This window comes from Pan troglodytes, chromosome 7 (genome assembly GCF_028858775.2).
Source record: "Pan troglodytes isolate AG18354 chromosome 7, NHGRI_mPanTro3-v2.0_pri, whole genome shotgun sequence".
Classification (NCBI taxonomy): Eukaryota; Metazoa; Chordata; class Mammalia; order Primates; family Hominidae; genus Pan; species Pan troglodytes.
The window spans coordinates 109053433-109079424 of NC_072405.2; the positions used below are offsets into that span (position 1 = coordinate 109053433).

Here is a 25992-nt window from a genome sequence, read left to right on the forward strand (position 1 = left end):
ACTACTGTTTAAATAACATATCTAATAAATAAATGAATAAACAAATGAAAACAAATTTGCTAACTCCTGGAGACCTAAAGGAACCTCAAAATGTCTGTGACTTAAAACATGCCTTTATGGGGAAAAAAAAATCTATCTTCCTATATAAACGCTTATGGCTAACCATGACCTGCTTCAACTTAAATCAGTTTTGCTACCACAGCAATAAAAAATACACATATATGGCTAGAAGTCGATGCAAAGGCCAAAAGCATCCCTACCAGGGCTGAAATGGCCAATGGGGATATTCCAAATTTTATGGTTGCAAAATGACCCAATTAATCTTAGATTTCAGCAAAGTATACATGCTAACTGAACAAAGACAAAAGTCACTGGAGCTCAAGTCATTATTCCAAGTGACTCTAAGCTGTTAGTCCCTGTGTTAATGGAGCCTGTTACACAACCCAGTATTAGAAAACACTGGAGCTCAGAGGGAGCATGCTACCCCATGCACATTTCCCAAGTATCCTCACAATAAACTTCTATTACTGAAGATAATCTATGTACTTCTCTACCTTGAGCCTTAAAAGACCTAAGTAACAGTAAATAATATAGGAAACCAAGCAGAGGAAAGAATCACACACCAAATGTGAACTGGAAAAAGTGACAATGCCAATTAGTAAAGATTAGGTGGGCTGAACACGGTAAGATTAGGTGGGCTGAGCACGGTGGCTCACGCCTGTAATCCCAACACTTTGGGAGGCCAAGGCAGGCGGATCACAAGGTCAGGAGATCGAAACCATCCTGGCTAACACAGTGAAACCCCGTCTCTACTAGAAATACAAAAAATTAGCCAGGCGTGGTGGCGGGCACCTGTAGTCCCAGCCACTTGGGAGGCTGAGGCAGGAAAATGCCGCGAACCCAGGAGGTAGAGCTTGCAGTGAGCCAAGATCGTGCCACTGCACTCCAGCCTGGGCGACGAGCGAGACTCCGTCTCAAAAAAAAAAAAAAAAAAAGATTAGGTAGAAGGTGAGGATTCAGTTCTGAACATAATGCCTTTAAGGAGACAGTAATCAAATATTTGGGTTTTTGGTTTCGGGGGTTTCTGTTTTGTTTTGGAGACAGAGTTTCACTCTGTTGCCCAGGCTGGAGTGCAATGGCATGATCTTGGCTCACTGCAACATCTGCCTCCCGAGTCCAAACAATTCTCGTGCCCCAGTCTCCCGAGGAGCTGGGATTACAGGAGCACACTACCATGCTCGGTTAATTTTTTGTATTTTTAGTAGGGATGGGGTTTCGCCATGTTGGCCAGGCTGGTCTCAAACTCCTGGCCTCAAGAGATCCAGCCACCTTGGGCTCCCAAAGTACTGGGATTACAGGTGTGAGCCACTGTACCCGACCAGTAATCAAATGTTATTTAGGAGACTGGAAATAGTGAATAAGACTGAGTACAAAAATTCCAAGTCTCAAAAGTATTTGTGGGTCATTTCAATCAAATTGAAGCCATTAGAGTAGATAAACTCACCAAGGAAATAACTATGCAAAATAAATAAATAAAGGAGGAAAAGATAGAAAATGCAAAGTCACTGTCAATTATGCACTGTGAAGATCAGTTCATAACCGAACATAAAGCAGGCAGAGAAACAGAGGCAACAGGAGAATCAAAATGCCAGAGAAAACTTCAAGAAACAGATATGAGGAATGTTAAGAACAGAGAAAAAGTTTCTGGTCTTGCCAAAACAATAACTAATTTGCAACCTAGAGTAGTTTCATTAATAAACAAGGCCTGACCATGTTGGAAGGCTGAAACAGAATACACTCGTAGAAACAGATTTTTTAACTGGGGGGCAAAAGTGTGATTACAGGAATAAAGTCCTAAGAGCTATGAAAAGGGACATGTTCAAAGGTCAGATAAAAGGAAGAAGAGAAGAAATTGTCGTGTGACAGAAGCAAAAATTATGTAGAACAATAATCAAATGAAATTAAGATGAAAGTACATAAGGCAGCACCTCTTCCTAACAGCCACTGTATTTCAATCTTCTCTAAGAAGTAGCAGAAAGCATCTGTGTTAAATTATATGAAAACATGAGGGCAGGACAGGAAAGAAAGTGTGAAGTGAGAGGACTGGAGCTGTTTCTGAAAAGTCTGCAAACACCAAAACACATGAAACAGCTCAGTCAGTCATAAAAGGCCTTACAGCAGAAAAAATGAAGGGACTATATTTGGTCCTCTTTCTTTCTCTGTTTCCAACCTTGGAACAGCAGTTTGCAAGTTTGTGGACAGGTTGTAACTTCTGCTAAGGATGTCTCTTCAGTTTTGAAGAGACTCAGGAAAAGTTCAGAAGAAAGGAGAGAGCTGTTTATGATTGGCTAAAGGCTTTTCTTTATTATTGTGGCAGAATATACACAACATAAAGTTTACTATTTTAACATGTACAATTCAGTGATCCGTACATTCAGCTCTTGTGCAACAATTACTGTTATCCATTTCCCAAACTTTTTCATCATCTATAATATGGTGATCTAGTAAGAAATTCCTGGCACACTGCCCCTAAAACCTTTGGAATTTCCCGAATGATAAGGGTGGAAGAATTATCTTTTGCTATTCATAATAAGTCCCTTTCAAACATATTTGAGCTTATGCTAAAGAGATGACTCTTGGTAGGCCCCTACAAAGCTGCAGGGGAGTGGGTAGGGAAGCTGGTCACCCAAGAAATCAATCATGTGATTACATAGTCAGAACTTTCAGCCCCACCTCCAGGGAGGGGAGAAGGACTAAAGACTGACCTAATCACCAATGACCAATAATTTAATCAATCATGCCTACAGGGTGAAGCCTCCATAAAAACCCTAAATGATGGGACTCAGAGAATTTCTTCTGGATCGATGAACACATCCACGTGCTGAAAGAGTGATGCACCCCAACTCCATGGAGACATAAGCTCCTGCACTGGGGACCCTTCCAGACCTCACCCTATGTGCCTTTTCATCTGTATATCCTTTATAATAAACTGGTAATAGTAAGTAAAGTGTTTCCCTGCATTCAATGAATCATTGTAGCCAATGATTGAACTTGATTTGTAGCCAAGTCAGAAGTACCAGAGGCCTGGGGCTTGCAACTGGCATCTGAAGTGGTGGAAGTCTTTATACAACTCAGTCCTTAACCTGTGGTGTCTGACACTCACTCCAGGGAGATAGTATCAAAATTGAATTAAATGCTAGGACAGAGAACTGAGAGCTGTAGGGAGAAAACCCCATGTATTTGGTGTCAGAAGTCTTATAAGTGTAGAAAAAGTTTTTTATCATCTCCAACCAAAATTCTATACCCATTAAATAACTTTCCATTTTCCACTTCCCCATAGTCCCTTGTAACCACTATTCTACTTTGTTTCTATGACTTTGACTATTCTACTGGAATCATACAAATTTGTCCTTTTGTGTGTACTTTGCTTCAGTTAGCATAATGTTTTCAAGGTTCATCCATGTTGTAACATGTATCAGAATTTTATCCCTTTTTAAGGCTGAATAATATTCCATTGCATATATATATATATATATATATATATATATATACCATATTTTGTTTATCCATTCATCCGCTGGTGGACACATGAGTTGCTTCCACCTTTGGGCTGTTGTACATAATGCTGCTATGAATATAGGCACACGAATATCTTGAGACCCTGCTTTCAATTCTTTTGGGTATTGCATTAATCCGTTCTGGCGCTGCTATAAAGAAATACCTGAGACTCGGTAATGCATAAAGAAAAGAGGTTTAATTGGCTCATGGTTCTGCAGGCTATACAGGAAGCATAGCAGCTTCTGCTCTGCTTTTGGTGAAGCCTCAGGAAGCTTCCAACCATGGTGGAAGGCAAAGGGGGAGTAGCACTTCACAGGGCCACGTGGCCAGAGCAGGAGGAAGAGAGAGAGATGGGGAGGTGCTACACACTTAGAAACAACCAGATCTCGTGAGAACCCTATCACAAGACCAGCACTGTGGGATGGTGCTAAACCATTCATGAGAAACTGCCCTCATGATCCAATCACCTCCCACCAGGTCCCACCTCCAACACTGGAGATTACAATTTGACATGAGATATGGGCAGGGATACAGATCCAAAGCATATCAGGTATATACCCAGAAGTGGAATTACTGAGTCACAGGGTAATTCTATGTTTATAATTTCTTGAGGAATTGCTACACTGTTTCCCACAGTGGGTGCACTATTTCACTCTCCTACCAGCAATGCACAAGGGCTCCAATTGCTCCACATCCTCACCAACACCTGTGATTTTCTGCTGTTTTTTTTTTTTTTAATAATAGTCATCCTAAAGACTATGAGGTGGCATCTCACTGTAGTTTCGATTGCATTTCCCTGATTACTAGTGATGTCAAGCATCTCTTCATGTGCTTATTGGCCAATGTATACATTTTCTTTGGAGAAATCTCTATTTAAGTTCCTTGCCCACTTTTTATTTGGGTTATTTGTTTTGGAGAAAAGCTTTTAAAGAGAGACACAAAGGAAGGCTTTCTGTATAATCAGATCTAGCTCTCTAGTCAAAAATAATTGGTGATATAGTTTGGATGTCTGTCCCCTCCAAATCTCATGTTGAAATGTGATTCCCAATGATGGAGGTGGGGCCTAGTAGGAAGTGTTTGGGTCATGGGGGAGGATCCTTCATGAATGGCTTGGTATTGTCCCTGGCGATGAGTGAGTTCTCACTCTATTAATTCACAAGAAAGCTGGCTGTTTAAAGAGCCTGGCACCTCCTCTTCTCTCTTGGTCCCTCTCTCTCCCCATGTGACACATCTGCTCCCCCATGCCTTCTGCCATGAATAAAATCTTCCTGAAGTGTCACCAGAAACTAAGCTGATGCTGCTGCCATGCTTGTACAACCTGCAGAACCATGAGCCAAGTAAATCTTTCTTCATAAATTACCCAGTCTCAGGCATTCCTTTATACTAGCAACACAAAACAGACTAATACAATTGGTATCTGCCCTCTAGATCTTTTAGGAAACTAATCATGGAGAAGAGGCACTGGCAAGAGTGCTAACCCAGCAGAAGAGAAAAAACTTCCACCCCTGAGAACAGAGATTTCTTTTTCATAAAGTGCCTTCTACCTGATTTCAGCTCTGTAACTGTCAATCTCTTTTTCTCTTCTGGCAGATTTCCCTATCCACTAAAGCATAGGTTTTAATGACCACACTGCTGGTAGCTGTATCACTACTAATAGCAGCTACTTACTGAGTCGTAAGTGTTACTGCTATGTGCTAGGCATGATCCTTCATCTCATATGTGAAATCTCATTTAAAATTAAGTCCTACTAATGATGCCGAGAAGATTATCATGGTTCTTACACAAGGATGATATGCAAATTCATTAAGTGTTCCATTTAAGAAAAGAAAAAAGAAAAAAAAAAAAAACCTCTTGTACCCTAGCAGTTTCATCTTGAATACTGTTAAAAAAAAAAAAAACATACATCTTTAAAACACATGAAAGGTTTTCATCCTTCAGTCCTTCAATGTAACATTATTAAACGATGTCAAAAAGTCTCAAAGTTAGCATTAAATAACAAGCATTTTCTAAATTATACATTGAGGAGTCTGATCTTGAATCCACAAAATAAAACATCTTTTCTACATCAACTACAGGAAGTACATTTTTACCTCAAACTAGTAAAATGAAAGGTTTTGTTGTTGTTTTTGAGACGAAGTCTTGGTCTGTCACCCAGGCTGGAGTGCAGTGGCACTGCAGCCTCCGCCTCCCAAGTTCAAGCAATTCTCCTGCCTCAGCCTCCCAAGTAGCTGGGATTATAGGTGTGGGACACCATACCCAGCTAATTTTTGTATTTGTAGTAGAGACAGGGTTTCACCATGTTGGCCAGGCTGTTCTCGAACTTCTGATCTCAAGTGATCCGGCCACCTCAACCTACCAAAGTGGTGGGATTACAGGGGTGAGCCACCATGCCTGGCCATTTTTTTTTTTCAATCCTGCTCCCTTTTGCCTTTTAAAAGCTCAACATTTTACAAATATTTAGCAAATGTTTAGCTCTGAAGTAATAAAGTTGATTTTTCTTAAAAAATTCAACTAGAACTAGAAGTGAACATTGTCTTTTTATACTCTTAGAAAGTTATGTGTTTCTCATGAAAAAATGCTCACTATCACTGGCCATCAGAGAAATGCAAATCAAAACCACAATGTGATACCATCTCACACCAGTTTGAATGGCAATCATTAAAAAGTCAGGAAACAACAGGTGCTGGAGAGGATGTGGAGAAATAAGAAAACTTTTACACTGTTGGTGGGACTATAAACTAGTTCAACCATTGTGGAAGACTGCGTGGCAATTCCTCAAGGATCTAGAACTAGAAATACCATTTGACCCAGCCATCCCATTACTGGGTATATACCCAAAGGTTTATAAATCATGCTGCTATAAAGACATGCACACATATGTTTACTGTGGCACAATTCACAATAGCAAAGACTTGGAACCAACCCAGATGTCCATCAATGACAGACTGGATTAAGAAAATGTGGCACATATACACCATGGAATACTATGCAGCCATAAAAAAGGGTGAGTTTACGTCCTTTGTAGGGACATGGATGAAGCTGGAAACCACCATTCTGAGCAAACTATCACAAGGACAGAAAAGCAAACACCGCATGTTCTCACTCATAGGTGGGAATTGAACAATGAGAACACTTGGACACTGGGTGGGGAACATCACACACCAGGGCCTGTTGTAGGGTGGGGGGAGTGAGGAGGGATAGCATTAGGAGATATACCTAATGTAAATGACAAGGTAATGGGTACAGCATACCAACATGGCACATGTATACATATGTAACAAACCTGCACGTTGTGCACATGTACCCTAGAACTTAAAGCATAATAAAAAAAAAAAAAAAGAAAGTTATGTGTTTCTTCAAAAGATGCTGACGACGTCAGACACACTTTTTAAACAGTTTGGAAGCTGTCTTCAGAGACAAATGCTTTACAATCAATATTTCATTTAATCTTCACAAAACTCAAGGAGAAGGTAGTATATAACTTCCATTTTACGAGTAAATTCAGACAGAAAAGCTAAATAACTTGCCCACCACTGCATTTCAGTAAATGGCAGAGCTGAGATTACAGCCAACATCTATCGGACTCTAAAGCACCAGCTCTTAATTGCTTCACTTTCTATCATTGTTTTGATAGCAAAATAGATGTAATCTGATGATCTCATAGTGTATTTACTTTTATAAAACAGTATTAAATTTATGGGGGTTTAATTAATTATTGGCACCATAAAGACCTGAAACCACCTAAGAAAATAAATGCTCTGCAATAGACAGAAGAGCTTTTTTAATTATATGAAAGTCTTGTTTTTCAACTCTATCATACCATTTCCTCTTAAGTTGGGCTCTTTGCCCAAAAGTACTCTAAAATTATAATTTTCTGGCAAGGAGTTTTAAAAGAAGCTGAAATTTTCTCTTCTTCCTTCACCCTTGGACTCTAATTTTTATTATCTAAGAATTTTCTCCACTTATCATAAACTGGAAAGTGATATGATTTCTTTACATTTCTTGTAACAAACCTATACAAAATTAACAAACACTGCAACATACTCCCTATCCCTAAGACATGTTATTACATTCGCTTTCTTAATTACTAATTACTCAAAAATCACAAATTCAGAAAATACAGACAAATTTGAAAATGCTCTAACATATTCACGTCCTATTAAAATAAATTTGAAAATTCCCTAACATATTCATGTTCTAGTAAAATAAAAATTAAAAATAATTTTATTAGAAATATGGACACCTATAAGGCTCATACATTTTAATCCAGTTCGTTGTAAGTATTCTGAAATAACCATACCTAGATTTGAGAACTAAAAAAGGCAACTGAATCTTTAATTGATTTTTTTCTTCTTTTTGAGACGGAGTCTCACTCTGTCGCCAAGGCAGGAGTGCAGTGGCATGATCTCAGTTCACTGCAATCTCCACCTCCTGGGTTGAAGCAATTCTGCCTCAGCCTCCCGAGTAGCTGGGACTACAGGTATCTGCCACCATACCTGGCTAATTTTTTTTGTATTTTTAGTAGAGACAGGGTTTCACCATGTTGGTCAGGCTGGTCTCGAACTCCCGACCTCAGGTGATCCACCTGCCTCAGCCTCCCAAAGTTCTGGGATTACAGCCGTGAGCCACCGCGCCCAGCATTTTTTTTTTTTTTTTTTTTTTTTTTTTGTCACCCAAGCGCAGTCCAAGCTGGAATGAAGTGGTATAATTACAAGTCACTGCAGCACAACCTCCTAGGCTCAAGCAATCCTCCAACCTCAGCCTCCCAAGTCACTGGGACAAAGGCATGCGCCACCACGCCCAGCTAATTTTTTGTTTGTTGTAGAGACAGGGTCTCACCAGGTCACCCAAGCTGGCGTGCAGTGGTACAATCACAGCCTGCTGCAGCCACAACCCCCCAGGCTCAGGCAATCCTTCCACATCAGCCTCCCATGTAGATGGGACTACAAGCGTGAAACACCACACCTGGCAAATTTTTTTATTTTTAGTTTACTTTAGTTTGAGACAGGGTCTCACTCTGTAGCCCAGGCTGGGGTGCGGTGGCATGATCATCGCTCACTGGAACCTCAACGTCCCAGGCTCAGGTGATGCTCCCACCTCAGCCTCCTGGCTGTGACCACAGGTGTGCACCACCATGCCCAGCTAATTTTTGTATTTTTTTGTAGAGACCAGGTTTTGCCATGTTGCCCAGGCTGGTCTCAAACTCCTAGACTAAAGCAATCTGCCTGCCTCGGCCTCCCAAGTGCTGGGATTAGTGCATGAGCTACTGCACCCAGCCTAAAATCTGCTCTTATCAACAGTGGTGTTATTTGTCTTGGATTATTTTATTTTCTATCTTTTTCATTTAAAATGACACTAGGTCATCTGAAATATTTAGTGGTGAGAAAAAAGTAAGACTGGGTATTAGGATTACAGTGGGTCAAAGAGCAACCAGAGCAAATAGGAAGAACATAAAGATAAAAGTCTGCTCTAAATAGTCTATATCACGTAATTTGAATTTATATATGCCCAATTTCTGACTCAAACTTAGAAAATAAATGTGTAGTGGAGAGACTATCCAGAGAAAAGAGCTCAAAACCACCAGTGCCATCACTTTTGGCAGAATATCCCATAGTTTGAAAGAAAAAATCAGTTATCCTATCTATGAATAAAATGCTATTAAAAATAACAGAATATTAGTTATTAGGATATTAGTCTCCAGGTTAGGATCTTGAAATATCATTTCTTACTAAGAGAAACCACGGCTTTTTGGAGAAATGGATGATTCCAGATCTAGGACAAGAAGTATACAAGATGGGCCCCAAATATCACAGCAGACAACAAGGAAACTATCAAAAACCACTAGGGTCATGTTATCTCCTGAAGAGACTCCCACTAACCAAAGGTGAGACAATTTGCGCTTCAATGAAAGTGATTCCAATGGATTAAATCCATCAAGTATGTTTAAATCCATCTTCTCATAATGGCATTTAAAAGAAAAAAAAATGGCCACCTTTGGAGAAAGACAGGGAACTAATTCGTTATCTTGAAAACTCGTAAATAAAAGGAAAGAATCAAACATTTATCCTGTCTTTCCTTTATCAACAATACCACTGGGTAACTAAACAGAAGATGAGGGGAAGTTACTTTTTATAAAAACATTCCAATTAATAAATGAAAGCAAAATGATGTATTTAGAATTTCATTATTTTGCAACACCCACTAACCATCCACAGCCGCTAACATCACAAAAAAGAAAGACAATTAGACATTATGATATTCCCATGGTCTCGCCAAACCCCACCTATATATATATATATATCACAATGCCTAAGGGATCGAACTTGAGTCTGCTCCATCTCTGGATCCAGCTGCACGTTTGCAGAAAATACAGAAGACAAAGGAACATGTTGAACTGACCTATATTAAGCAATCAGCAAAATCCAGACTCTGGGAAACTAGTACAAACAACCTGGGTTCTCCAATAGGAAAAGGAAAAGGATGGAGGACTAAACTAAAGATTAAAAGTGACAACTCATATCAAAACTGCTTTTTGGGCTGGGTGCTGTAGCTCATGCCTATAATCCCAACACTTGGGGAGGCCAAGGCAAGACCACTTGAGCCCAGGAGTTCAAGACCAGCCTAAGCAACATGGCAAGACCCCATGTCTACAAATACACAAATTACCTGGGCATGGTGGCCAATGCCTATAGTCCCAGCTCCTCAGAAGGCTGAGACAGGAGGATCCCTTGAGCCCAGGAGGGTCAGGCTGTAGTGAGCTGAGATTGCACTACTGCACTCCAGCCTCAGTGACAGGGCAAGATCCTGTCTCAAAAAACAAACAAACAAACAAACAAAACACAACCTAGAGACAGTGTTTCCCTCTTGTTGCCCAGGCTAGAGTGCAATGGTGCAATCTCAGCTCACTGCAACCTCCACCTCCTGGGTTCAAGGGATTCTCCTGCCTCAGCCTCCCGAGTAGCTGGGATTACAGGTGCCTGCCACCATGCCTAGCTAATTTTTGTATTTTTAGTAGAGATGGGGTTTTGCCATGTTGGTCAGGCTGGTCTTGATCTCCTGACCTCGGGTGATCTACCCACCTCGGCCTCCCACAGTGCTGGGATTACAGGTGTGAGCCACCGTGTCTGGCCAAAACTTACTATTTCTTAATCATCAAGACTAACCTACAGTATCTAGCAATGCACATTTGGGTTATTACTACACAAGTCAGGAAAATGATTACTTATAGGGAAAGGCCACTGTGATCTATTTCTCAACCTGAGGGGTGATTACAAAGGTATCTGCCTTATAATAATTCACCAAGCCATACATGTGTTTTGTACTAATGTTTTATTTTGCAATAAAAAGATTTTTTTTTAAATAGCAGGTTACCAGCACACCTGAACATTTCAACACCTAAAAACGGCTAGATATGTTTTCCATTCTCTACTCTAACTGAGTGAAAACAATAGGATAAAAATAGAAATCAGGCCGGGCATGGCGGCTCATGCCTGTAATCCCAGCACTTTGGGAAGCCGAGGTGAGTGGATCACCTGAGGTCAGTAGTTCGAGACCAGACAGGCCAATATGGTGAAACCCCATCTCTACTAAAAATACAAAAATTAGCTGGGTGTGGTGGCACACACCCGTAGTCCCAGCGGCTTGGGAGGCTGAGGCAGGAGAATTGCTTGAACCTATAAGGTGGAGGTTGCAGTGAGCCAAGATTGCACCATTGCATTCCAGCCTGGGCGACAGAGCAAGACTCCATCTCAAAAAAAAAAAAAAAAAATAGAAATCAGTGTGCTCATTTCCTCCCTACCCACTTCCTCTTCTAAAGGAACCACTTAATATCACATTTTAGGCCAATCAGATTCACTTTCTTGGGATTATGAAATTCCAAGAAAGAGATTATAGATATCCAAACCTGTTCTCCCGGTCTTTCCTCATTCCCCAAGTTGTTTCAATTCAAAACATAGGAGCCAGGATTGATTCTTTTTTTTTTCCCCTCATTCCCCACATCTAGTCTATCAGCAAGTCCTTCATTTATAACTCCAAAATATCGCAAATCTCTCAACTTCTATCTCCACTGACTCTACAATCTCAAATCACAAACTATTAAAATAGTTTCCTAACTTGTTTCTCTTTTATTCTTAACCCTCTACAATCTACTCTACCCAAAGCAGCCAAAAGGATCTTTTAAAAAACATAAACTGCTTAAAATCTTGCTTAAAAACCTTTAATGACAGCACACAGAGCTCTGACTTAAATCCAAATTCCTTTCCATGGCTGGCATCATTGAATCCGTGCCCATCTCTCTGAGCTCATCTCTAGCCACTGTCCTCTTCTCCAATCCAGGCACACTGGTGTCATTTCAATTCCTCCCACACATTAAGCTCTTTCCCACCTCCAGGCCTTCTCATAGCTTTCCCCTCTGCCTGGAATACTTTTCCCTTGCTACTCACATGGATAACTTCTCAATGTCAGGTTACAACTTAAATATCACCTTCTCAGAGAAGCCTCTGCCAACTGCCCTATTAAGCAGGTTTCACCATCTTTCTCTACACACTACTTATATCTTTCATAGCTCAAGCTACAACAAGAGTGTATGTTATATGAGGGCAAAGAACCCACCTGTTTCATTCACCAATGAGCATCTGGAATGTGGAAAACAATTAATAATTACTGAATGTATGAATAAATGAGGAAATGAATGAAGTAAAGGCCGAATGCCAATTTTGCCATGAGTAGTGATCAGTAAGTAAAGAAAGCCAGTTTTCAGAAAGAACAGAGCAACACAACAGAGAACAGGAGACTATGTGGCTTGGTTCCATAAACAGAGTCAAGAAAATTAGCTGCCAATTATAAATTATAAATGTGTGTGTGTGTGTGTGTGTGTGTGTGTATCAAGATAGCAGAAACATCTGAAAAATTTACTCAATTCACCTCTATACTAAGATGTCTGGTATTATATAAATCTATAAACTAATTCAGAACTCAAAATAATACTACCTAAACTAATTATCATTAATGTTAACACTTTGTAATTCTCATTTTGCTATGAGTCATTTTTCAAGATATACTCCTATGATGTACTTTCAGAAATTCAAGGTAATCTTCATCTCGATATTCACAGTATGTATGCAAACAATGAATGTTTTTTTGTTGTTTTTTTGTTTTTTTGAGATGGAGTCTCTGTCGCCCAGGCTGGAGTGCGGTGGCGCAATCTCGGCTCACTGCAAGCTCCGCCTCCCGAGTTCACACGATTCTCCTGCCTCAGCCTCCCAAGTAGCTGGGACTACAGATGCCCGCCACCATGCCCGGCTAATTTTTTGTATTTTGTTTAGTAGAGACGGGGTTTCACCATGTTAGCCAGGATGGTCTCGATCTCCTGACCTCATTATCTGCCCGCCTCAGCCTCCCAAAGTGCTGGGATTACAGGCGTGAGCCACCGCGCCCAGCCCAATGAACGTTTTTGAGACAGGGTCTTGCTCTGTTGCCCAGGATGGAATGCATCCACACAATCATGGCTCATTGCAGCCTCAATCTCCTGAGCTCAAGCAATTGTCCCACCTCTACCTCCCATTTATGTAAATGTGTGGGTCTGTACTGAGTCTCAGTATCAATGAATTTTTTTTTTTAAATGTTGAAAGCCAGTAATATATGATGGCCTGAAGTGTTCCTAGAGTCAACTAAAGACTGAGTTTCTCTAGTTGACATGCAACAGAAGTTTGTTTACCGGAAGTATTGCAAATTTTATTGTCGCACTCCCTCTCTCCAAGAAGGAAGAGCCAACTGACTATTCCCATCAGCATGGCCTAAAGCAATCCTAATCAAGTTAATGCCACCCTAAATTAACCAAGAAAAGCCAAAGGGAAGACAGCAGATGCTTTAGGGAACAAGTTGTTAATTCAGAGACGCTCCTGTTTGGTTGGTTCTTTTCCCCTTGGACTAACTACTTTGAACATTTTGTCCACTTGCCTACCTCTAGAATTGGAAATTTTCCCTAGGGCCTTCCTCTGAGTCTGCTGGGGTTTTTTTAAGAGTTCTTAGAGTTCATCTTCTCAAAGACAACTCCAGCTCTCTATTTAGTCAATCTCTCTGATATACACACAATTTTACTTTCCAACATTCCAAGGAAACATAAATTAGAAATATACACATAAAATGACATCCACCCCTCTTCTCCCTGCAATATCTTCGTGATATTCCTACTATCTACTTAACTGGTGTGTTGCTTTCTCTCACCCACTTCCATTCATGAGCGCTGAGAGTTATCTGCTATCTCTCTCCATTCCTAATTCCTGGCCTGAGATCCGGGCTACAGATGCTACAAGTTGATGTGGGCTCTTCATGCTGAAGAATTCATGAGTACTTTCTACTTAACTCCTCTATATTCTCAACCCGATCCCTTTGCTTTTTCTTTCCATAATAATCTGTTTTCTGATGGGTAATCCATCCAAACACTCATTTGCCCTTATGAAATTAGTGTTTTCTAGCTTTCCATTTGCGTGAAGGACCCCTAACATATGACTTCAACCTTCAATTTTATTTCCCCCAAACTACCCTTTCACACTATTAAAAATAATAATAAAAAATTGCCACAGAATCCAACTATAGCTTAAATTAAAGAACTCACCTGTCTTGAGAGTAAGTATGCTTCAATAGCTTATTCTTTTACTATCCTTTTAATGTTTTCATTGTTCAATGCTAACCTGCCCTCCAACCATACCTTAATCAACGAATTACACATTTTAAATAACTACTAACACTACAACCTATTTGAGGAACAAGCCTATCTGGTAAAGTGTCTCACTCCAGCAGTGATATTCTGTCCTCTCTTTGACAAGTATTAAATATATTTTCATGCTGCCCACCTGTCTATCATAGAGACCCACCTCCCTTCTATGAAGGTTCCACCTGGTGAAGAGCCCATGTTTTCTGGTCATTTACCTTTCTACCTATCAAAGCTGGACTATTATGTGGTCATTTTTCTCTCAGCTAGCAGTTCCCCTATAAAAAATCCAATAAATTCGGCTGCACGGTAACTCAAGCCTGTAATCCCAGCACTTTGGGAGGCCAAGGTGGGTGGATCACGAGGTCATGAGATCGAGACCATCCTGGCTAACACGGAAAAACCCCATCTCTACTAAAAATACAAAAAAGTTAACCTGGTGTGGTGGCAGGCGCCTGCAGTCCCAGCTACTCAGGAGGGTGAGGCAGGATAATGGCGTGAACCTGGGAGGCAGAGCTCGCAGTGAGCCGAGATTGTGCCACTGCACTCCGGCCTGGGCGACAGAGCAAGATTCCACCTCAAAAAAAATAATAAAATAATAAAATAAATCCAACAAATTCCATCTAACCAAAATGCTAATTAATGATCATTTAATAAAGGAGTCCCCAACTCCTTTACAGCACAATACAGTGGACCAGTACTGGTCCATGGCCTGTTAGGAACCAGGCAACACAGCAGGAGGTGAGCTATACGCGAGCATTACCGCCCTTGCTCTGGGCTCCAGCTCCTGTCAGATCAGCAGTAGCATTAGATTCTCATAGGAGTGCGAACCCTATTGTGCTGTGCATGCAAGGAATCTAGGTTGCACGCTCCTTATGAGAATCTAACTATTGCCTGATGATCTGAGGTGGAAGTTTCATCCTGAAACCATTTCGCCCCCAACCAAACCATCTGTGCAAAAATCGTTTCCCACGAGACTGGTCCCTGGTGCCAAAATGGTTGGGGATCTATGATTTAATGAATTTCCCTTCCCAGAGGGAAATCCTTTTAATAACGACTTTGGCCAGCTTGGGCAACATGGCAAGACCTCATCTCTACAAATTAAAAAAAAAAAAAAAAAAAATTAGGTATGGTGGTGCATGCTTGTGGTCCCAGCTAACCAGGGAGGCTGAGGTGAGAGGATCACCTGAGCCCAGGGAGGTCAAGGCTGCAGTGAGCCATGATTGTGCCACTGCACTCCAGCCAGGGCGATAGAGTGAGACCCAATCTCAACAACAAAAAAAAAGTTAAAAAGAAAAAAAAGGACTTCTGAAGACCTCAGTGACAAGTATGTTAACGAAATCTAAGGAATCTAAAAACTACTCTGGTACCTCAAGTCGGTGACATGGGTGACCACATCTATTGCCTATGTTTAACACAAACCTTGTTAAGGAGACCAAATCAATGAATATGAGGGTGAGAGGTGCCTTAAAAATCATCTAGGTCTCTGAGTCATGATTCTTGAACTGGGCTACACACTGGAATCTCCAACTCCCAGAGGAGAAGAAGATGCCCAAAGAAGCAAATTTCAAAGTCAGTGACAAGGCCAGGCCTAATACCCATGCCTAACATTATGTGTTGATACGTGTACATACATACATATATATATACACACATACATACACACACACACATACACACATATATATGTAACATACTAAAAATATAAAGGCATGTATGGGAAGGACAAATATCCAATTCATGTCAGTGATTACCTTTTGGGGGATGGGAAGGGAGTGTAATTGAGAAGAAATACACATGGTGGCTTCAAATGTATTGGTAATATTTTTATTAATATTTCTTAAACTGGATGGTAATACCTAAGTATCTATTAAATTAGGCTCTGTTCTCTTTTTTCTTTTTGTTTTGTTTTTATTTTTATTTTTGTTTCTTTGAGACAGGGTCTCACTTTGTCATCCAGGCTAGAGTGCAGTGGCACAATCATAGCTCACTGAAACCTCCCACTGCTGGGCTCAAGCAATCCTCCCACCTCAGCCCCACAAAGTGCTGAGATTACAAGGCGTGCACCACCGCAGTAGGCCCTCATTATCTTCTGGATATCTAAAATTTTGTAATAAAATAGAATAAAAAGATGGTATATAATCAAATGGATATCACGTTAGGAAGTCAGTGAAATATCTCAGGCTAGAAAGTACTCAGAAAACATACTTGATGAGGTAGGCTTTGATGGAAGAATAAAACATAGATTATTCTTCAGGCAAAAAGTAACACAAACTTTTCTAAAGGAAAAATGTGAATAAAGGTAAAGCTGGGAGTACCTACAGCCTATAACATAAATAAAGAACAATGGGGGCCAGGCACGGTGGTTCATGCCTGTAATCCCAGCGCTTTGGGTGGCCGAGGCAGGTGGATCACCTGAGGTCTGGAGTTGGAGACCAGCCTGGCCAACATGGCGAAACGTTGTCTCTACTAAAACACAAAAATGAGCTGGGCGTGGTGGCGCCCGCCTGTAATCCCAGCCTCTCAGGAGGCTGAGGGACGAGAATCGCTTGAATCAGGATGCCAGAGGTTGCAGTGAGCCGAGATTGTACCACTCCATCTCAAAACAAAACAAAATAGTTTTGAAAACCACTGGACTAAAGCGTCCAGCTAGAAGGTACTGCTGCAATTCAAAAGTGAGGGTCATAAAACCATGGAATGGGTTTTATGGGGTAGTACTCTTGAGAAAGAAAACAGAAAAAATTAATCCACCAACTTTTTAATAGAAAATTTGATAGGCTGTAGTGACAAACTAGATGGGATAATGAAAGAGTAAGACCTACCTGAAAAAATAAAAAATGCCAACTGAGCAGCAGCTTCTAGTCATACTTGAACATCAACGACATCGATAAGGCCATGTAAAAGTCAGCACTAAGGAAGTGTTATTCAAGGCAGAAAAGCAAAATGGCACTTTTATAAAGATTAAGAGCAGAATAAGCAACAGAGACCAGGAGATTACAGAAAAAGAGGACCACTACATCATGGAATGATAAGAAAGAGAGTTTCAAAAAGAGCCATCACTGTATACAACAAGAGGGTGCACAGCCTTTGTGGCCAATCAGATGCAGAATTCTGGCACTTTCTCCACTTGACCAAGTTATTTAACGTCTTTGAGCCTCATATAATAAGGAAAACATAAGTTAACAACTAACACTGTTGAACACATAGGGGCTTCAAATATATTTGTCAAATTTTATTTCTTAAGCTCAGTTGTGATACATAAATATTTATTAAATTAGTCCCTATTATCTTTTGTTGTTTTTGTTTTGTTTTTGTTTTTTTGAGACAGGGTCTTGCTCTGTCCCAAGTGCTTTACATATCACCTCATTTAATCCCCACAATACATTTCACAGATGAAGAAATTAAACTTAGAACTAGCATAATAAGTAGCAGAGCCAGGATTACTATTTCTTAGGATTTAAATAATGTATACTTAAATTTCCTGGCAAACAGGATGACCTCAAAAGGAGTAGCTATATTTCATTATTAGGAGATAATAATCAATAGGGGCAAAACTGCCAGTAATTCCTGTCATAGCCTTCCATGTGGCAAACTCTCTCAACATCCTCATCTATAAATTAGGATTAATGCCTATAATCCAATCTACTCCATAGGGTTGCTGTGAGGATTAAATATTATGAATATGAAAATTCTATAAAAAATGTTGAGACATTCAAATATCAGGGATTGCTGTCACATATCTTTCGCCTTCAAAAATGCTTTTGCAGCATTTTTGTTCACTACTTCAAAATAAGACTCTGAATAAGCTAAAAATAAGTCTGTTAAAAGTGCAACCACCACTTTGAAAAGTATAAATCACCACAGAATTGCCGCCTACACCTGCCCCTGACTCCTCCAGGTTCTCTAATGTCTCCACAAGGGCAAGGATTCTCTTACACCTATAATGAAACTCTGATAACTTACAGTACAGCTAATCAATAGAGAGCTGCACTTCAATTCAGAGTTGTTCAAACTGGACTACTGTGTTTTCTCAGAGGTGCTCCTTCCAGTTCTTCCAGAAAAGAAAAAAGTGCCCAATTCTCTTATATTGTATTAAAACGGTGCCCAATGAGTAGAATGCAGGTAACTTACAAAATGCTAGAAAAGAATCTATCAATTGACTTGCTCAAGTGCTCTGACAGCAGGTCCCTTTTGGAAACTCCTTCACGACCCCCCCTTTTTTCCACCTGAACAGATGGCTTCCAGGCTTCAAGGCTCACATGTCTAGTCACACAATTCACAATAGCTCCCAAAGTTCCTAACTTTTCAATTATCCCATGTTCTTGAACACACCTTTCATCTAAAGATCTCTAGCTGTCAAAGCATACGAACTCTTTAATCTTCACAACAGCACTATCTGAGAGATTACTATCCTTATTTTATAAGTTAAAAATGAAAGACTGAGGTTAAATGTTTTAGCAACATCAAACAATTCGTTAATTCATTCTTGGGGAGAGAGGAATACATACTATGAACTTCTGTCAATGGACAACCTAGATTTGGCTTCCTAAGATCATTGCAAATATTAGCTCAAACACATCCCACTCTTGTATGCATACATTTCCAACACAGGTGTCAAAGATTAAATATAAACTATTAATAACAGTAAATACCATACCAAAGCAGCACTATTTTTACACGCAAAACTATATTGGGGGAGGGGGTTCTAATTTAAACTTCCCACTGTCTTGCATCCATAAATACTTTTGAACTTGAGGGGGTAGGGGGAAGAACACCTGTCAGAGCAGCAAATCCACAATGTTTTACAGACTGTGTAGCTATTAATATTTAATTCCTCCCGCCCCGGGAGGTCAGGCCGCAGGGAGCCCGGCGCTGCCCACCCGACTTTCCACGCGCCAGGCCTGCCGGCCGCAGGGGAGGCTCCGGCTCCCGCTCCCCTCAGGTCCCCTCGCCCGTGGACAGACGCGGCGGGACACTCGGACCCGCCTCCCGACCTCAGCGCGCCCGGCTCGGGGCCCGGCGGGCGGGGAGAGGGTCGCAGCAGGGCCTGGCCTAGCCACCCCCGCCCCGCGGCCGCCGGCGCCGCTTCCCTCCTTCTTCCCGCTCCCCGATTCGTTACCTCTTAGGCGCCGGCGGCTGCTCCATGGCGGCCGGGGGCAGAGAGAGGGACCTGGTGGACGGCGAAGGCCGAAAGGAGGAAAGGAGCCGGGGCACCGGCCGGCCGAGCCTAGGGCACCACAGAGGGAAACTCTGGGAACTCGGACCAACTTTCCCGTAACTCCGCGGCGGATCTCCCTCCCGCTTAGGAGCGCGGCTCCTCCCGCCCCGCCCCTCCCCGCCCCCGGCCGCCGGCCGCCAGCCGCCAGCCTGCGGCTGCGGCCCAGAGAAGGTGGGCGGAGCCGGGCGCCGCGGCGGGGGGCGGAGCCTGCCGCGGCCTGGGTTGGCGGGCGGGGCCGGTGCCGCGGCGGGTGGGCGGGGCCGGGGACGAAGGCCTGGCTGGCCCCAGAGCCCCGTGACCAGGAAAAGGAGAAGGTTCCGCTAGAGCTAGGGGGCGAGGCCGGAGCCGCTCTAGGCTGGGGATGGGCAAGTCCCTATGAGCTGGCCCAGAGCTCCGCCCCTAGCCTGCCCTCACTAGGGTTTGCCCTGATCCAATTTGACTCATTTCTTTGGCTTTCCCAACGACACATCCTAACATCGTGTGAATCCGTTTGAAGTATTACTTTCTCACTGCCCACGCTTCCCTCTCTAGTTCTGTTTATAATTATCGGTTATGTTTTCCCCCAGCCATTTGACATGTGTAGGCCACAGTACTAGGGATACTTCTGGAAATTCTTGTTTGATTTTTATTGTGGACAAGCTCCTCGCTACATTTCACAATAATTACATCTAATTACCGAGAAAATAATTCGTACAGTGAGATCTCTCGGTGCACCAAATTCAGTTGCAGTGGGCCCTTGCAGCTGTCCCATTGGGTAAGCTGGCAAGCCTGTCACAAATTATGCTGCCAGGAAGAATACTCAAGAAAAGTTTGTTTCCTCCCCTCTTTGGTCCTCTCCCCCAACCTGGTCCCAGCAGCCCTCATCCCATTGTAATCTGACCACTGCATGCATCCATATTGTGGGTATACTTTTAACCTTAAATTCCATATATACCTTTCACATAACAATATACAGCTGCTACATGAGTTTACTTGTTTTTGTCAGAAATTGTCAAGATGGGCCGGGCGCGGTGGCTCACGCCTGTAATCCCAATACTTTGGGAGGCCAAGGCGGGCGGATCACTTGAGCTCAGGAGTTCAAGACCAGCCTGGCCAACATGGTGAAACCTCGTCTCTACTAAAAATACAAAAGTTAGCCGGGCGTGGTGATGCGCCTGTACTCCCAGCTACTTGGGAGGCTGAGGCAAGAGAATCACTTGAACCTGGGAGGCAGAGGTTGCAGTGATCCGAGATCGCGCCACTGCACTCCAGCCTGGGTGACAGAGCAGACCTTGTCTCAAAAAAGAAAAAGAAAGAAAGAAATTGTCAAGATGTAGAGTTACATAGAATTTTCTTGGAGGTTAGAACAATAAATATGAAGAGAATGTTAAATAAAGGAAACCAATTTGAAGAGAATGTTGAATAATGTGAATATTTGCCCAAATTAAACTTGACTATTAGCAGCTAATACAAGTTTAGTTTAGTCCTCTTTTTGCATTATTTTAAGTTTCACTATGTAATAAACTTACACTATTTTCAAACCATTATATTCTTTCCTAAATTTAGTTATTTTAAGACCATTCATTTTTGAAACTCTAATTCTGAGAACAAGAAAAAGGGTTTTTTTTGTTTTGTTTTTTTGAGACAGGTTCTCACTGTCCCCCAGGCTGGAGTGCAGTGGTGTGATCATGCCTCACTGCAGCCTCAACCTCCCGGGCTCAAGCAATCTTCCCACCTCTGCCTCCCAAGTAGCTAGGACTACAATGCCCGGCTACAAAATTTTATACTTGTTTGCATTTATTAAAGATCCACAGTCTGACTGTTCAGAAATAACAGGACAACAACAATTTTAAAACCTAAATATTTAAAATGTTAAAGCTGAGAAGAATCTTTGAAATTACTCCACTCTAACCCCCCCAACTCTCATCTTCACTTCCATGCCATACTCCCAGCTTTTTTTTTTTTTCTTTCACTCTTGTTGCCCAGACTTGAGTGCAATGCCGTGATCTCAGCTCACTGCAACCTCTGCCTCCCTGGTTCAAGAGATTATCCTGCCTCAGCCTCCCTAATAGCTGGGATTACAGGCACCCGCCACCACGCCCAGCTAATTTTTTGTATTTTTAGTAGAGACAGGGTTTCACTATGTTGGCCAAGCTGGTCTTGAACTCGTGACCTCAGGCAATCCACCCACCTCAGCCACCCAAAGTGCTGCGATTACAGGCATGAGCCACTATGCCAGGCTCACTCCCATCTTTTTGTATTTCATCAGAGAAACCTCTTGAGGAAGGCTGGGCGAGGTGGCTCACACCTTCAACCCCAACACTTTGGGAATCCAAGGCAGGCAGATAGCTTGAGCCCATGAGTTTGAGATCAGCCTGGGAAACATGGTGAAACCCATCTCTACAAAAAAAAAAAAATACAAAAGAAATAGCTGGGCATGGTGGCATGCACCTGTAGTCCCAACTACTAGGCTTCAGTGAGCCATGATCAAGCCACTGCACTCCAGCCTGAGCAATAGAGTGAGACCCTGTTTCAAAAGAAAGAAAAGAAAGAAAGAGATAGAGAGAGGGAGGGAGGGAAGGAGGGAGGGAGGAAGGAAGGAAAGAGAGAAAGAAAGAAAGAAAATAAATGATCCCTGAATTGTTTTACCAACAGCAATCTCCAGGGAGCCTTTCCCAGTCAAACCACCAGCACCATCACCCACTATCTGTCACATTTAAGTTGTGATAGAGATACTGTCTTGTATATATGTCCGTAGCACCGTGTTGGCTTTTGTATGAAACTTGTCACACTATATTGAAGTTCTGTTTATTAGGCTGTCATCCCAACCCAACTATGAGTTGATTGAAAGTTGAGCCATATCTTTATTCTCTATACCTTGCATAGCAAGTGCCTGATAAATCGTAAGGGCACTGGGCTGGATAGCATCCTTTTGGTCCTGCAGATTCATTCTCCATCCTTTTCCATCTGCTCTCTGCTCTGAGAGCTAATATGTATGGCTGACATCAGAAGCCCCTTGGCTTATGGTTGGGTCTGATGATAGACCCAGCAAGAGATCATCTGAGGGAGAAAGGAGGGTGAGGTCAGACTATTGGATGCCCTGGTTCCCTTCCTGTGAGGTGACCTAGGGCTAGCTGTGTTCCAGAGAATCATGGCTCTTTGCAAGGCAAACTACTCTACCTAATTATTCCTCCTTCCCCTTGACCCTTTGGGCCTGAGTATCATGGCTGCTCTGCTATTCCCTGGGTTTCTTCTCTATGTCCTATGTTCCCCTAACCTCAATCCTCAACTGATGCTTTGTAAATTAAACTCTTTTAAATTGACACTAATTTGATTGCACCTTCTAAAGGGCTTATGATCTTGACTGATACACCCATAAAGAATTGTGGAAGTAGGAGGAATACTATCAGAAAATAAATTTCTGAGGTCTTTCCTCAACTTGAAAAGGGAGAAGACTAATAATTATCATACGACTCCAATAGGATCAGACACTAGGCCTCCATTTTCTCATTAAACCCTGAAAACAACCTTGTGAAGTAGTTATTTCCATTTTATAGGTGAGAAAACTGAGGTTCAAAAGTGTGAAAGGAGTTACCCTAGGATAAACAGAATGTCTGTGTTCTAATCCAGGCCTTTAAGACTCCAAAGCTGGGCCTTATTCCATTGTAGATTAGTCAACAAATATTTATTGAGCACTTAAGTATGCCAGGCACTGTTCTAGGTGCTGGATATTCATCAGTAAAGAAAAGAGACAAATAGACAAAAATCCCTGCCTTCAGGGGATTTACATTCTGGTTGGGGAAACATAATAAGATAAAAAAGTACCTAATGGGTCATGTTAGAGATTGAAAACTGGTAAGGAAGAAAAGTGAAATGGAAAAAGGGAATATAAAGTGGAGGGGAAGAGGCCGGACGTGGTGGCTCACGCCTATAATCCCAGCACTTTGGGAGGCCAAGGTGGGCGGATCACTTGAGGTCAGCAGTTTGAGACCAGCTTGGCCAACATGGTGAAACCCCGTCTCTACTAAAAAAATACAAAAATTAGCTGGGTGTGGTGGTGGGCACCTGTAGTCCCAGCTACTCAGGAGGTCAAGGCAGGAGAATGCGTGAACCTGGGAGGCAGAGGTTGCAGTGAGCCAAGATTGCGCCACTGCACCCCAGCCTGGACAACAGAGCAAAACTCTGCCTCAAAAAAATAAAAAGTAAATAAAAATAAAGTGGAGGGGAAGGGATGAAATTCAGGTAGGATGGCAAAGGAAGGCCTCAATGAGAGAGTGACTAAGGAAGTGGAGGCCAGAGCCATGCAGATAGCATGAATGTGAGGCCAAGGGAATGTTAGAATGTGAGGCCAAGGGAACAATAAGTGCTAAGGCCCAGAGGCAGGACTGTGCCTGTTGTGTTGTGTGTTACTCAATAAAGGAATTGTTTTTCTCCTGAATTACTTAGAAGAAGAAAAAAAAATGCTTCAAGCTTCTGTTTTACTTTGTCTGTGGAAAACCAACCTGAAGATTCCAGGAAGAAAGCATAGAAGTCACCATTCAAACTGCAAATAAGAGGCAGCAGCATTCATGAACAAAGGAAAGCTGCAGGAACATTTGAGATACAGATAAGGGTCACCCAGCTTCACTTAACTGTGAAAGTAAGGTAATCGGCCAGGCGCGGTGGCTCACGCCTGTAATCCCAGCACCTTGGGAGGCCGAGGCGGGCAGATCACGAGGTCAGGAGATCGAGACCATCCTGGCTAACAAGGTGAAACCCCATTTCTACTAAAAATACAAAAAATTAGCCAGGCGTGGTGGTGGGCACCTGTACTCCCAGCTACTCGGGAGGCTGAGGCAGGAGAACAGCGTGAACCCGGGAGGCGAAGCTTGCAGTGAGCCGAGATAGTGCTACTGCACTCCAGCCTGGGCGACAGAGCAAGACTCTGTCCCAAAAAAAAAAAAAAAAAAAAAAAAAAGGAAAGTAAGGTAATCTGTTTCTGCTTCCAACAGCTCCATTTGGAATCGAGATTAAATATACACTTTAATTATACTAGCAAACAGCTGATTACAATTCTCAGTTGAGTGCTCTAAGAGAAATGGGAAAGAAATCTGCAATTTGAGATCCAGTGCCTTTGAATAACAAAAAGCATACATTCTTTTTTTTTTTTTTTTTTTTTTTAAAGGCAAGAAAGGCTTTATTTAAGACCATTGCAAAGGGGTCAAGACTGTTACAACAGAGGACAAAAATTGAACTCAACTACTCCAAAACAAAAGGTTGGAGTGTTTGTGCTTGCTGAGGTGAGCTACTGGAAAAGTCCTAGAGGACATTAGCCCGGAAGTTGGCTTGTGTGCTTAGGCCATCTCTGTTTGCTAATTGGTGCTTATTGAAGTTAGGCTTCTATCTTCTCACGGAGACTGGAAGATAGGGCTGCTGTTTTTCTTGATGTTTATATTTCAAAGGGATGCCTTCCATGTCCTTGAGAAAGATACTCCTTGGCTGTAGAAGATTTACATCTCAAAGGGGCAGAGGAAGAATTTACAATTGCAAGTTTTCTAAAGTGAGAGCTGTAAGAGCGGTCAGGGTCTTTTTTTTTTTTTTTTTAATTGATCATTCTTGGGTGTTTCTCACAGAGGGGGATTTGGCAGGGTCATAGGACAATAGTGGAGGGAGGGTCAGCAGATAAACAAGTGAACAAAGGTCTCTGGTTTTCCTATGCAGAGGACCCTGCGGCCTTCCGCAGTGTTTGTGTCCCTGGGTACTTGAGATTAGGGAGTGGTGATGACTCTTAACGAGCATGCTGCCTTCAAGCATCTGTTTAACAAAGCACATCTTGCACCACCCTTAATCCATTTAACCCTGAGTGGACACAGCACATGTTTCAGAGAGCACAGGGTTGGGGGTAAGGTCACCGATCAACAGGATCACAAGGCAGAAGAATTTTTCTTAGTACAGAACAAAATGAAAAGTCTCCCGTGTCTACCTCTTTCTACACAGACATGGCAACCATCCGATTTCTCAATCCTTTCCCCGCCTTTCCCCCCTTTCTATTCCACAAAACTGCCATTGTCATCATGGCCCGTTCTCAATGAGCTGTTGGGTACACCTCCCAGACGGGGTGGTGGCTGGGCAGAGGGGCTCCTCACTTCCCAGTAGGGGCAGCCGGGCAGAGGCGCCCCTCACCTCCCGGACGGGGCGGCTGGCCGGGCGGGGGGCTGACCCCCCCACCTCCCTCCAGGACGGGGCGGCTGGCCGGGCGGGGGGCTGATCCCCCCACCTCCCTCCCGGACGGGGCGGCTGGCCTGGCGGGGGCTGACCCCCACCTCCCTCCCGGATGGGGTGGCTGCCGGGCAGAGATGCTCCTCATTTCCCAGACGGGGTAGCTGCCGGGCGGAGGGGCTCCTCACTTCTCATATGGGGCGGTTGCCAGGCGGAGGGTCTCCTCACTTCTCAGACGGGGCAGCTGGGCAGAGACGCTCCTCACCTCCCAGACAGGGTCGCGGCCGGGTAGAGGCGCTCCTCATATCCCAGACGGGGCGGCGGGGCA

At 42.6% G+C, this 25992-nt stretch overlaps 1 protein-coding gene across 7 annotated transcripts in view; it reads right to left on the minus strand.

Annotated features, from left to right (window-relative positions):
- The window catches only part of STK3 (serine/threonine kinase 3), a 459940-nt gene extending 440330 nt beyond the window's left edge, over positions 1–19610 (minus strand). For 5 of the 7 annotated variants that reach the window (XR_010159291.1, XR_010159292.1, XM_063816448.1 and 2 more), the window contains exon 1: positions 19389–19605. Coding sequence is in view for 5 of the 7 variants with exons in the window: in XM_063816448.1 (XP_063672518.1) it covers positions 19389–19414 (26 nt within the window). In the remaining 2 variants the exon portion in view is untranslated. Of the gene's footprint in view, positions 1–19388 lie in introns of all 7 variants that reach the window. The other 2 variants (XM_063816447.1, XM_528201.9) reach the window with 2 other exon arrangements.
- Between the last annotated feature and the right edge of the window lie 6382 nt (positions 19611–25992).